General features: G+C 40.3%; 1 protein-coding gene across 1 annotated transcript in view; it reads left to right on the top strand.

Moving 5' to 3' along the window:
• ARHGAP26 (Rho GTPase activating protein 26) overlaps window positions 1-13,339 on the top strand; it is a 517,227-nt gene that overhangs the window by 391,225 nt on the left and 112,663 nt on the right. Inside the window, exon 19 of the mRNA XM_049786899.1 lies at window positions 7,233-7,371. Within this exon, the coding sequence (XP_049642856.1) occupies window positions 7,233-7,371 (139 nt within the window). The remainder of the gene's footprint in view (window positions 1-7,232; window positions 7,372-13,339) is intronic.

Here is a 13,339-nt window from a genome sequence, read left to right as displayed (position 1 = left end):
AAAATAAGTGGTTAAGACCCAGGCATCAAAGCTGTCTGGATCTCAAAGTTTTCATAGCCTTTGCCAATCATTGGTTCTTCTCCATGGGTCTCACTCAGTTCCCTCACCTGTAAGAAGGCAAGAAGCATAATAGTATCTCTCTCAATTGGTTCTTTGGAGTAAAACAGTGAGGATATTCTTATAAATTACTTCACATAGCAAACACTGGCCAAATTTCTATTATTTTTATTGTCATATTTAACCATCGCCTTTTACCTCTAAGAGGAGATGGCTAAGCATTTTATACATGTTACCCTTTTAGTAGATGTACAAGGCAAGGGTTAGATCCTCATTAGCACAAAACAGACAGATGGGTAAGGAATGTGGGTTTCTGCAGTATTGTACATCAATCCTAAGTTTGTCTTGCTCCCAAATCTACTTATTTTGTGCCCATAGAATGACTGTAACTGCTTTTCTCTTTATCCTGGAGATACAGTAAAGATGCTGATGTGGCAAATACTGAGGTCAGTGTTAGCTATTGGTGTTTTCTACTGAACAAGCAACAGAGTAAAGCCCGGGTCAGTCTGTCTGCACAAGCCAAGAAGGTCTGGCCATTCTGTCACACAACTTAAGGGGAAATAGTAGCTTGATATTTATGGGTCTGCTAATCCCACTTATAGGAAGCTTGAACATATGATACTTGGAAAAGTTATTCAAAATTATATTTTTAGTTTACAGTCTTGCTCCCACAAGGCTTACCATCTACCTAATAATTTATTTTAAAGACATTCCTAAATCAGGATTAGTTTGTAAACTTGGACAGAATTAACAGGGCACTTGGACATGAACACATTCCTCCCCCTTTTGTGCTAATTTGGAAAGTCTCTGTGAAATGAGTGGGCTGTTCCAGCCACCAGGAAAGTTCCATAAGTCCATTGCTCAGACACTACATGTGCTCACACTTTGGCAGGGTCATTCAGGCAGGGATGCTTCTTATCAGTCAGAAAGAAACTTGATTTAGCCCATCTTTCACAAATGAAATAGGGTAGCTGCACAAAAAAGAGACTGGACAGCTCATGACTGAGTGCAGTTAGAGAAATCAGTGAGAACTATCATAACAATGTGAATGAATGAGGGAAGTAGAAAGCCAGTCTAGAGTACAGGGGGGTGGTGGGGAGGAGGGAGATTTGGGACATTGGTGGTTGGGACTGTTGCACCGGTGAAAGGGGTGTTCTTTACATGACTGAAACCCAACTACAGTCATATTTCTAATCAAGGTGTTTAAAGATATTAATAATAAAAAATTCTAAAAAATAAAAAAAGAAATAGGGTAGCTGCATTAACCAACAAGACTGTGGATGACTCTTCTCATCAAAATGCTGACTTGAACTTCTAGCAGAGGCAAACACTTAACCTAGCTAGAAAGGGAGGGAGCAAACAATATGCTGCCTTTAGGCAACTTTTATGGTTGAAGTTTCAGAACTAAATGAGCAACAGTAATTTGGGGAATAATTTTCCAGGCTCCTCAACCTAAGAGTGTGTTGTCTGCTCTGACTAGTCTGATTTACAGAGGTGCCATTGTATGTAGGAAGAATGCTTGTAATAACAGTGTCTGCACCCTTGGCATTGTGCTGCATATGTCCTTGCACATGATTGCATTTGGTCTTGAGAACAGCCTTCTTAGAACTCTCCAGAAGTATGAACTATGCTAACAATATTCTCCAGAAACTGGCCTTCAAGATGGTAGCTTGTTCCTGTGCTGGAAATAGTCACCTAGAATCAGTTCTAAGAATCTCCCCCACCCTATTTTTTGCTGTAAAAAAAAAAAAGCATCCATTGAGCAGAATGAAATTATCGTGTATTTCATGTCTTTTCTTGCTCAGCTATGTTATAAATGTTGTTTTGGAAGCAATTTTTCACGCATCTGTTTAAATCCCTGCTCTTTCCACACAACTTTCCCTTCTTTGTTTTGCTAGCATTTGTTACAGTTTGGGGAAAAGAATAAGTGCTCACATTTTAGTGACAGTTGGCATTAAAATCTATATACAGTATCTTAGTTCCCATTGTAATTGGGCAAGGATCTCATTCTTATTAAAGGAGAAACCCACAATTTGGAGGTCAGGCTGAAGGAGGTAGGGGTTTGAATTCATTTTCAAATATTTTTAGCTAGGGGTTGCTGATTGGTCTAAAAGTAAAGTTACAGGCTTCTAAGAGATGACATTATTTGTTGAAGTTGTGCATGTAGATGTGAGGGCAGTGACTACTGTAGCAGAGATTGGCTGAGGAAAATGAAATGAAAGAAGAATGACCGTCTGCCGAGGGGAGGTTGAAGAGTTCAGGTTTCAAAACTAGTTTCAGAGTTTCAGTTCCAAACCTTTTCAGCTTATGTGACAGACCAGTAAATCTTACATGTGGAATTGCCATCCTTATTCTGCTGAATCAGCCTGTACCTTTGATGATCTTTAGATCATCAAAGTGCCTAGCACTGTGCCTGGTGATAGGTCGAGGATTTCAACAACAGTGATAATACTGCTCAAGGTTTTTTGTGCTAGGAAATAGTCATGACTGCAATGGTTTGAACAGAACAAACAAGATTTGAAAAGAGCTTCTTAGAGGGCTGGGACCTTTGAGCTTAGCAACAAATCTCTCTTTTATTTTAATTTTTGTGCTACACCTGGTAATGTTCAAGGATTATTCCTGGCTCTGCACTTGGAATCACTCCTGGCTGTGCTTAGAAGACTACGTGAGATGCCGGGGGATTAAACCCTCATTGGCTACATATAAAGCAAAGCATACTACCCACTATGCTATCACTTTGGGCTCTCTTTTCTTCCCTTATAAGGCTCCAAAAGAGCCTGGCAGATGTAGCTATGATGCTTATTTCTAATCACTTTGGAAACCGCGAGCTTTTAAAAAAAAGCAATTATTACTCGTTTTGCTTTAAAGTCTTCTCTTCTTCCTTATCCCCTTGCCTCAGTTGAACTCATTTCTGTGGTGATTCGGTTTATTTTGCTAAAAATTTCAGTACCCTAGGGAAAATATGATAATGCTTTTCAGACAGCTGTGTTTGGAGTGAGACTGACTTAACCAGCTGGCTGGCATCTTTAGAGCCCAAGGACCTGTCAATCCATGGAGAGCAGCTGTTTTGACTGGAATTCTTAGAATTCTATGACTCTTCTTCCTATATGACAGCTAATGGGTTCTACTTTTAAATGTGTATGTAAAAGAGAGAGGACCATAAGAAAGATGGGGTTACAATACCCATCAGATAAGGGGCTGATATCGAAGCTATACAAGTACTAACAGAACTTAAAAAGAAAAAACCTCTAACCCCATCAAAAAATGGGGAGAAGAATGAACAGACAGTTTCTCAAAGAAATACAAATGGCCAAAGGTACATGAAAAAATGTTCTACATTACTAATTATCAGGGAGATGCAAATTAAAACAACAATGAGGTGCATCACAGAAACATCACAAAGAACAAGAACAATCAGTGCTGGTGGGGATGTGGAGAGAAAGAAACTTTCATTCACTGCTGGTGGGAATGCATCTAGCCCAGCCTTCATGAAAAACAATATGGAGATTCCTTAAAATAAGTGGAAATTGAACTCCTATATGATCCAGCTATACCAATACTAGGGATATAATACCCTAGGAACACAAAAATACAATTCAAACATCCCTTCTTCACACCTATATTCATTGCAGCACTATTTATAATAGCCAGACTCTGGAAACAACCAAGATTCCCTTAAACAGATGAATGGCTAAAGAAACTGTAGTACATATACACATGGAATATTATGCAGCCATCAGGAGAGAAGAAGTCATGGAATTTTCCTATATATGGATGTACATGGAAACTATTATGCTCAGTGAAATAAGTCAGAAGGAGAGAGATAGAGACAGAGTAGTCTCACTCATCTATAGGTTTTAAGAAAAATAAAAGACATTATTGTAATAATGCCCAGAAGCAATGGCGATGAGGGCTGGAAGGACTGGCTCATGATATGAAGCTCATCACAAAGAGTAGTTAGTGTAGATAGTGAAATAACTACACTGACAACTATCATAACAATGTGAATGAATGAGGGAAATAGAAAGCCTATCTGGAATACAGCTGGGCGGGGGAGCCGGACATGGGGCATTGGTGATGGGAATGTTGCATTGGTGAAGGAGTGTATTCTTTATATGACTGAAACCCAACTACAGTCATGTCTGTAATCAAGGTGCTTAAATAAACTTATTTTAAAAAAATAAATAAAGGGGGCCTGGAGAGATAGCACAGCGGTGTTTGCCTTGCAAGCAGCTGATCCAGGACCTAGGGTGGTTGGTTCGAATGCCAGTCTCCCATATGGTCCCCCATGCCTACCAGGAACTATTTCTGAGCAGACAGCCAGGAGTAACCCCTGAGCACCGCCGGGTGTGGCCCAAAAACAAACAAACAAATAAATAAATAAATGTAAAGAAATTGTAAAAAGAAAAAAGAAAGATGGGGTTATCCACAGGTGTAGAGATTGAAGGTACTACCATTCTTCCTTGTAGTCATGATTCCAGAAGTAGGTTCTCTAAAGAGTAAAGATACAGCTCTGTAGACATTTAAAAATCACATTTAAAGGTGATTTAAGATGTTTGCATCATTTTTTTAAATGTCAGCATATGTTTTAGTAATATCACAAAGTTCAGTGAATAACTGTACAAAGAATTATGGTGCATGGGGCTGGAGCAATAGCGCAGTGGTAAGGCATTTGCTTTTCACACGGCTGATCCAGGACAGACCTCAGCTCGATCCCCGGCATCCAATATGGTCCCCAAGCCTGGAGTGATTTCTGAGCGCATAGTCAGGAGTAACCCATGAGTGTCACTGGGTGTAGCCCCAAAACCAAAAACAAACAATTACGGTCCTGGGGCTGGAACAATAGTATGGTGTATATGGCATTTGCCTGGCATGTGCCTACCCAGGTTTAATTCCCAGTATTACATATATTCCTTCGAGGTCCTCAAGGAATGACCCTTGAGCACAGGGCCAGGAATAACCTGGGCACTGCCAAGTGTGGCCCTCAAAATGAATTATAGTCCTGGCACGTGCCTGGCTACATGGTGCCCAAGCACATGTGGCCCATGTCTCTCCTGAGATGTAGACTTTCCTATTTTCATGTTGGGCTGTGGACCAGAACTCTTTCCACCTTTGGAGAAGCCTGTTCTCTCGTGAACACATTATTCATTACTCTCTTGTCCTCTCCCTCTTCTCCCTTAGTTCCTCCAAATATAAACTTTGTGTGGCAAATAGTTTGTCATAGCTCTGGATGCGATATCTATATATGTAGAGAATACATTTATCTTCTAGGCTACTATTCCTGGGTTATCTGGTATAAAATTGATGCTCAGAAGATTATGTGGGTTCAGTTAGTGTTGTTTTTAGTTAAAGAAAAGATGCTTCCTCCTATAGTTCCATCTTCATTGTGGCCTCTTGCTTGTTCTTTATCCTACACCTTCAGGGTCATTCTGCTTGCTTTGCTTATGGAGAAGTTAGTGCCCTGGTCAGGTGTATGTGATGACAGGTCCTAAAGCTACTATATTGAATGTAAATGATCATTATAATAATTCTGCCATATTTGTCTCTAGAAAACAAGATTATAATTTTTTGGCAATTCTATCAATTTTTGACTATTGATATCTTCTCATTTTGTACCATGGACCTTGGGGTTTTTTGTTGTTGTTTGGTTTTAGTTGGCTTTTGATTTTTGAGTCAAACTGGGCTATTTTTAGGGTTTTCTCTTGGCTCTGCACTTAGTAATCACTCCTGGCTGGCTAAGGGGACCATATAGAGATCTGGGCACCAAACTAGCAGGATAGGTCATATGCAAGGCTCTACCCACTGGGTTTTCACTCCAGCCCTTGGACTTGGTTGTTTGGTTGTTTGCTTTTTTCTCTTTGGGCCACACACAGTGACGCTCAGGGGTTACTCCTGGCTATGCGCTCAGAAATTGCTCCTGGCTTGGGGACCATGTGGGATGGCGGGGAATCAAACCTCGGTCTGTCCTAGGCTAGTGCGGGCAAGGCAGATGCCTTACCCCTTGTGCTACCGCTCTGGCCCCTGGACTTGGGTTTTTTTATTAGAAAAGCATAAAATGAAAAAATACATGAAAGTAAAATTCCAGATGCTACAGTGGATATTTCTATATAGAGGAATTGGGAGGCTTTTGCTGTTATTTTTCTTAATACTTCTAAAAATTAATTTGAAGTCATCTTTAGTATTTATGTTACTTTGATTATCCAGGAAAGGAAACAGTCCTCCTTTTTTAATAAAAGGAATATTTCAGCATAGAGATAATAGTATCCAAATTAATTGAGTTTAATTTGTTGTTGTTGTTCTTTTGTTTACCTAGTTTTCGGATCACTCCCAGTGGTGTTTAGGGTTTATTCCCAATTCTATACTCAGGGATAATACCAGGTGGTGCTTGGAAGACTTATGCAGTGCCAGGGATTGAACCCAGATCAGCTCTGTGGAGGCAAGCACCTTAATCTATATGTATATTGTCTCTCAGGTCTCTAGTTTTGTGTCTTAGACCACCCCTAAAGGTATTCAGAGACAGGTCCAGCCAGGTCCTGCCTGATTTGATGTTGGGGAGTTGCTCTTGGAGGTTCTTGCTTGGAAGCCCATTTGGTCCCAGAATTAAATGCAGGTCACCAACCTGCAAGGCATGTGTTCCCACTCAGGAACTGGCTCCCTGAGTGTTGAATTTAAAAAGGATGCTCCATTTATCACCACTGAGGACTGCAAAACAGTGCCCTCATCTGAGCTTCTTGCATGGAATGTTATTGAAATACATGTATTTACATTTCTAAGAATGTTTTAAAGCAATTATTAAGAACTGGGAAATTATACTCATGAGAAAAAAGGGGTTTTAAAGTGGTTGTAGACAAATCATGGTACCCCAAAATAAATAAATAACCTTTGCCTGTGAACAGACATTGATTCATAGTAAACACTGCTTTCCATTTCCCCAGAGAGAACCACAGAAACATCCATGGCAGTGATGGTGGAAGGAGTTCCCTGTGCAAATTAATGAGTGCTGAACACTAAAAGACACTTCCAAGAGAATATTTATGCCAGTTCCCTACATCCTGAGCAAACAAATGCTGTTGGTTTTTCCTTAATGCCATCAAGCTTGAGCAGTGCCAGCACCATGCTGCTTTTCCCTGTGATGCCTGGTAACTCATAACCCTTTTGTTCAACTTCCCTTGCAGATCTTTAATACCGTGCCTGAGATGCCTCTCAGCAGTACCCAGCTGCACCTGTCCCGGAAGAAGAGCAATGACTCCAAGCCCCCATCTTGCAGCGAGAGGCCCCTGACACTTTTCCACACTGTGCAGTCCACAGAGAAACGTGAGTCTCAGTACTCAGGCCAGCCCAGCACTCCTGGAACAACTCTGCTGCCTTCATACCACTTCCTTGTTCCCCAATGGACACATTCTGGTCTCTAAAAGCCTGCAGCTGCTTTTTTTGTGAGGACTGTCACTGGGCACCTCCCTGGGTCCTATCACTGCATCCCCTGCTGAGTCAGGATGCAGTCCAATTTGGAGTGGAAAGAGGGCTTGTCTGGTCAGCATTCCCCATGCCAAGCTCCTTGGGGCAGCCAGGAGAAACATTTTCTTCCTACACCACACGCAGCTCAGCCTAGGCACACTTCACCCATTATGTTTGCAGCTCCATAAACTCAATTTCCATTCCTTTGCTCAGCTTGTCATTAAATGCTCAGCAGCAAAAGTCCCATGCACTGCTCAACTGTGACTGAGGGCTGAACCTCATTGTGGTCATCCTTCTACTGTATTTATCATGGGGCCTGGTATGCATAGGGCACTAAATGGGTGAAATTAATTAATACATCAATTAGCAAAGAATTCCCTTTTAGGATTTCAGAGTTCTTGCAGTGATTGGATTTTGGGACTCTAAAATGCCCAGTCACATTTCTGCATTGTTAACTAAGAATTGAATGGTGCTTAACTATGTGTAACACAGTGGTCAAGCTGTGTCTGAAGTCAGACCAGTAGAAAGGTTTTTCCAACCAGCATGTAAATCTTTACCTGCTATAACCTGAGCTTGCTTGTTTGTCAAGTAGGGCTGATAGTGTCTGTGACATACATAGGGAAATGGGGAGGATTCAGTGAAATTGTACATTTAAGCCTCTGGCTCATCTTGACATTGCAAAGTCTGACAACTAAAATCTACCATTATTATTAGTTACCCAGATTGATTAATTTGTATAATCCAAGATTTACATGCTGCTGGCCAGGAACTGGGAATACAGAAATGGTGCCTTGAGGACAGAGCATTTGTAGAGTTGGTAAGGTACTTGCCTTGCACACAGCCTTCCTGGGTTTAATCCTTGGCATCCCATATATTCCTCCTATGACTGCCAGAAGTGATTCCTGAGTATAGAGCCTGGAGTAACCCTTGAGCCTTTCCAAGTGTGTCCCAATCAAAAACAAAACAAAACAGAAAGGTTCCTTGTCTTAAAGGAGCCTAGAATGTAGTCGATGAAGTAAATGGTACATGAAGTAAATCAGCACAGTAACTGCTCTCAAAAGTTGGTGCTGGACTGTCTGGACTAAGACTCAGGGTAAAGCATATGCAAATTACCTTATATCTTAGGGCCTCAGTCTTCATTTCTGGAAAATGGGGAATAACAGCTCTCACATGTGTAGTGCTGTGAGAACTAAGCCATCTCATACAGTGTTTAATGCATACTGAGTGCTCAGTAAATTTAGGTGGTTATTAGTACTACTACTCTCCTCTTCCCCCCATCCACCTCATTCCAATCACATCTTTACCTCCCCCATTGAAGTACTGAAAAGGAACAAAGTAGACACATGACCCATTTTGCCCGTAAGATGAGACACTCTATATCTGGATTGCAGTCTTTCCTCTTCCTTATTATGGAAACACATTCTATATTCTGATATTTCAAAGGGAAGGAGTTTCCTTATCATAATTCCCCAAGCACATCTTCCCTACCTGTGACCATCATTGTCCTTAAAGTGCACTGATATCCTATTACATGGCTGTGCCCTCAGGGCTATCTCAGATATCTTCCTTTTATAATCAACTTTTTACATCATCTTTGTACCTAACATTGTTGTTGTAGTCATTTATTTTCATATGATAAATTACTGGAAGAACTTTTGGACCAAGAAATGGCCACAAGTTTAGGGATTTGGCTCCCATATGGGATCAGTGTTTTTCCTAACAAACAGTAACCTGAGTCCCTCTGAAATGTTTGGCAGGCATCATTCTCCCTGTGATTGGCTGACAGTCCACCCCTATGTATATACTTGGAAGGCTCAGAGCTGACCTGGCTTCAGCTACCAGAGAGACTTGGAACTGAAGAGTGACAGGACTCTTGGGTCTCGCAGGTCTCATCTAGTACCTTTTACCAAGCTGTGCAATGCAGATTGGGACTGGCCTGACAGAGCTGGCAGATGCCTTTGAGTTTAGAATCATGTGGGGTTTGTGCTAAAATGAAAGTAGATCTTGTGGGGCCGGAGAGATAGCATGGAGATAAGGCAGTTGCCTTTCATGCAGAAGGTTGATGGTTCGAATCCTGGCAACCCATGTGGTCCCCAGAGTGTGCCAGGAGCAATTTCTGAGCATAGAGCCAGGAATAACCCCTGAGTGCTGCCGAATGTGACCCAAAAACCAAAAAGAAAAAAAAAAGAAAAGAAAAGAAAAGAAAAGAAAGTAGATCTTAACAGATCTTAAAGCATGTTTTCTCAGAATGTAAGCATGAGATAGGAGGTTAGGAAAAACTCAGACCTTTGCCCAAGATAAATTTTGTTACACAAGGCAGGTGATGAAAATTAAAGGAGGGGTGAAACAGACCTGTTTGAGCAGCTCAACAAGCTGTACCCCTCTCTGAAGACTGAATGGAAGAGTAGAAGACTGGAGACAACGCAGCAAAGAAAAATAAACACTTATTTCTTCTAAATGTTAGAAAATGCTTTGGAAATTGGATTGGAATCTCTCTCTACTCAGGTATATGTGGAGTGCAGAGAAAAAGATATTGTCATTGAAAAGTATCAGAGATGAGTGAGTAGAAATATACATTTCATTGTTTTAGAAGTCCCATTATTTTCTGTGAGCCCGCAGTGATATCTGGGCTGCTTTCTGATAGTGCCATGGGAGGCAGATGCAGGTAAGTTGATGCTATGAGAAGGATGGAGCAACTATTCTGGATGGTTCCTGGTAGGTCACTTATCCCTTCTAAGTTGTCATCGAGAATCTCTGGTAGGTGAGTAACAAACACACTGTGGAGTTTTTACAGATTTCCTTATTCCCTTTGCAAGCTGATCTATAGAGATAGAAAGTGCTGTTGCTAAAGATGAGAAGTCAATTAAACAGTTTTATGAATTTACTTTTGGTAATTTAAGCACAGTTAAAAACCCTGAGAATAATTTGTGGGTTAGATTGTTTTTCATTATTGTGATGTGTGTTATGTAAGACACAATCATAGTGTTCTGTAGTGATGCTTATGTTTCTTAGTTTGGGGATCTTTATACATAGCTCAGAACTGTCCAAATCTGATTAATTTATGCAAACCCTTGGATTTATGTAAATTCACTCTTGAGGATACAGCCATGCAGCTCATTTTTCTTTGTTTAAATCATGCCTTTAAATCCATTGTCAAGCAACTTCTGTACATGTTCTATTGCTACTCAGAGAAATCTCTCAGACATGATTTCATAGCCTCCGTTTGTTTTTCTCTAATGTACATTAAGAAAATAACTCTAGAGATTAAAAATGTCCAGCTACATTTGAGCTCAAAATTTTCAGGGTTCTGCCTGTGGAGTCTGTTCCCAGTTTAGAGTCCACAGGCCTTGCTCAGATTTATGGACTGACTCAAAGCCTTCCTCTTTTTTGTTTTGTTTTGTTTTGGTCACACCTGGCAGCACTCAGGTGTTACTCCTGGCTCTACGCTCAGAAATTGCTCCTGACAGGCACAGGGGACCATATAGGATGCTGGGATTCAAACCACCGTCCCTCTGGATGCAAGGGAAACACCTTACCTCCATGCTGTCTCTCCAGACCCAGCCTTCCTCTTAATATAAATATATAAACTCAATTTTTTGTCTCCTCAGCTCAAGTTTGGCTCATGTACTTTGAGTTGTATGCTTACATGGTCATAGACACCTGTTGTTGGTTGTCAGTTCAAGCTGTGAGCTTTCATTTCATTGTGACTCCTATCTCTACCTTTCTCTGGGATCTTGCCACAGCAGTTCTCTTGTTGGAAGGATTATGTCTGAGTGAACACAACTCTCTCTCTCTTTCTCTCTCTCTCTCTCTCTCTCTCTCTCTCTCTCTCTCTCTCTCTCTCTCTCTCTCTCTCTCTCCCCTCTCTCTCACTCACTCACACACACACACATCTACCTATATCTCTTCTCTATCTTCAAGCAAAATCATTTTTATATATATTTTTAAACCCTCATATTCGGGGCTGGAGAGATAACATGGAGGTAGGGCATTTGCCTTGCATGCAGAAGGACAATGGTTCAAATCCCGGCATCCCATATGATCCCTCGAGCCTGCCAGGAGCTATTTCTGAGCGTAGAGCCAGGAGAAATCCCTGAGTACTGTCAGGTGTGACACAAACAAACAAACAAAAACAATTAAAAAAACCCTCATTTCCTCTTCTACCTGAAATTTTATATATGAGTCCCAGTAAGGTTTTTCTCCTCATTGGTTTACTTGCAGTTTAGTATTCTATATGTTGTTTTCCATAAGATCCTTGTTAAGATACTAATACTGGAGTGCATTCCTTTTTAGAGTTTCCATTTGTTATTAACACCCATTTTCCCCATTCCTCTCATATTTTTTTTACTTCTGGCTGCTAATTGTCATGGAAGTAACTGACTTAACAATTAATGCTCACTGATGTCTTACTTTCCAGAAATTTTTCCTCCTTTGTAAGTAAAGCCATTGTGTGCTCAGACAACTTCTTCAAACTCTTTGGCTTTAATCAATAGATAATGGTAGTATAATCTTCTAGTTTCTTTTTTTCCCTAGAAGTCAGACTGTCTTATGATAGTAATTTCTTTTCGGCATGAGGATCTCTTGCTCATTCTCTAATGTTCCAAGGTGGATGTACACTTTAATTAGTTAACATTGTGGTTCTTCATAGTGAGTGGTGGAAGTTGGGTAAGAATGAAATGGGAGTAGCTTCTGAGATAAAAACTTTGGGGGTGATAAGGGAAATAAGGAGGATAGAATTTAGAAAATGTCCTAGCAGAAAATGAGTGATTTCATTAGAAAAACCACTGAGAATTTTAGTGAGAAGACAGTATTCAAATTGTTCATATCTTGTCAAAATATTTTTTGCAAGAAGGGTTATTGGGAAGTATACTAAAAGAAATGAGAGTCACAGTCTAGGTATAAGGACAAAAAAAAAAAAAAGATTTTCTGATGCTTTACAGAGGGAAATAAAGTATTTTCTTGTACAGAAGTAGCAGAACACCAGTTTCATCTCCAGAACTGATTGAAGGTTTGTGGAATGATTTGTTCCCAGACTTAACTTGGAAAAATTTTCCCATAGAAATTGACTGTTGTTTATGCATCCTTAATGTGCATGGTTCATGATTTATGAAGGGATTTCTTGTGCTGGACACTGTGCCATAGCAACTTCTCATTTTATCTTTACTATTAGATGACATACATAGGTGGTACTGCTATTTTCTCTTGAAGGAAAATAAAGTTGATATAATCTACTCAGGGTCACACAGAAACAAAGTAGTAGATTTAAAACTAGTTCTTCTGATAACAGAGCTACAATTAAGCAGCCATTAGTCTTCTAGTTAAAACGTGTGTGTTTGTTCTAGATAAAATATGATTCTATTATAGTCAGCTTCTGTGACTTTTCCTGTGACCCCAAACTAACCTGTTTCCAGGGGAAATATATTTAGTATATACATTTTAATCTGGAGCTTTACATTTTAATCTGCCTGTAAAGAGCTGAGGTGCTGAGGTGAAAGGGTATGTGTCATTTGTTTGATGGGGGGGGGGGACTGAAACCTTGAGGCCAAACTAAATTGAACTTTACCTAATAACAATAGCAACAATAAAAATTATTATAGCTCAGCTAATATGCCAAGGAGTCTGGTAAAGCCATTATTATACCACAGTAAACTGAGGCTGGAGAGGTTAAGCAGACACACAACTGGTGAATAGCAGAGAGGGATTGATCCCATTTGATCTCTCTTCTTCATACCCAGTTATCTACCCACAGCCCCCTAAAGATGCCTTTGTCAGCCCTTAAGTCATAGACATGGAAACCCAAGTTAGAGAAGCAATAAAAATCTCTCCC

This window comes from Suncus etruscus, chromosome 14 (genome assembly GCF_024139225.1).
Source record: "Suncus etruscus isolate mSunEtr1 chromosome 14, mSunEtr1.pri.cur, whole genome shotgun sequence".
Taxonomy (NCBI): domain Eukaryota; kingdom Metazoa; phylum Chordata; class Mammalia; order Eulipotyphla; family Soricidae; genus Suncus; species Suncus etruscus.
This window is presented reverse-complemented; position numbering and strand designations above follow the sequence as displayed.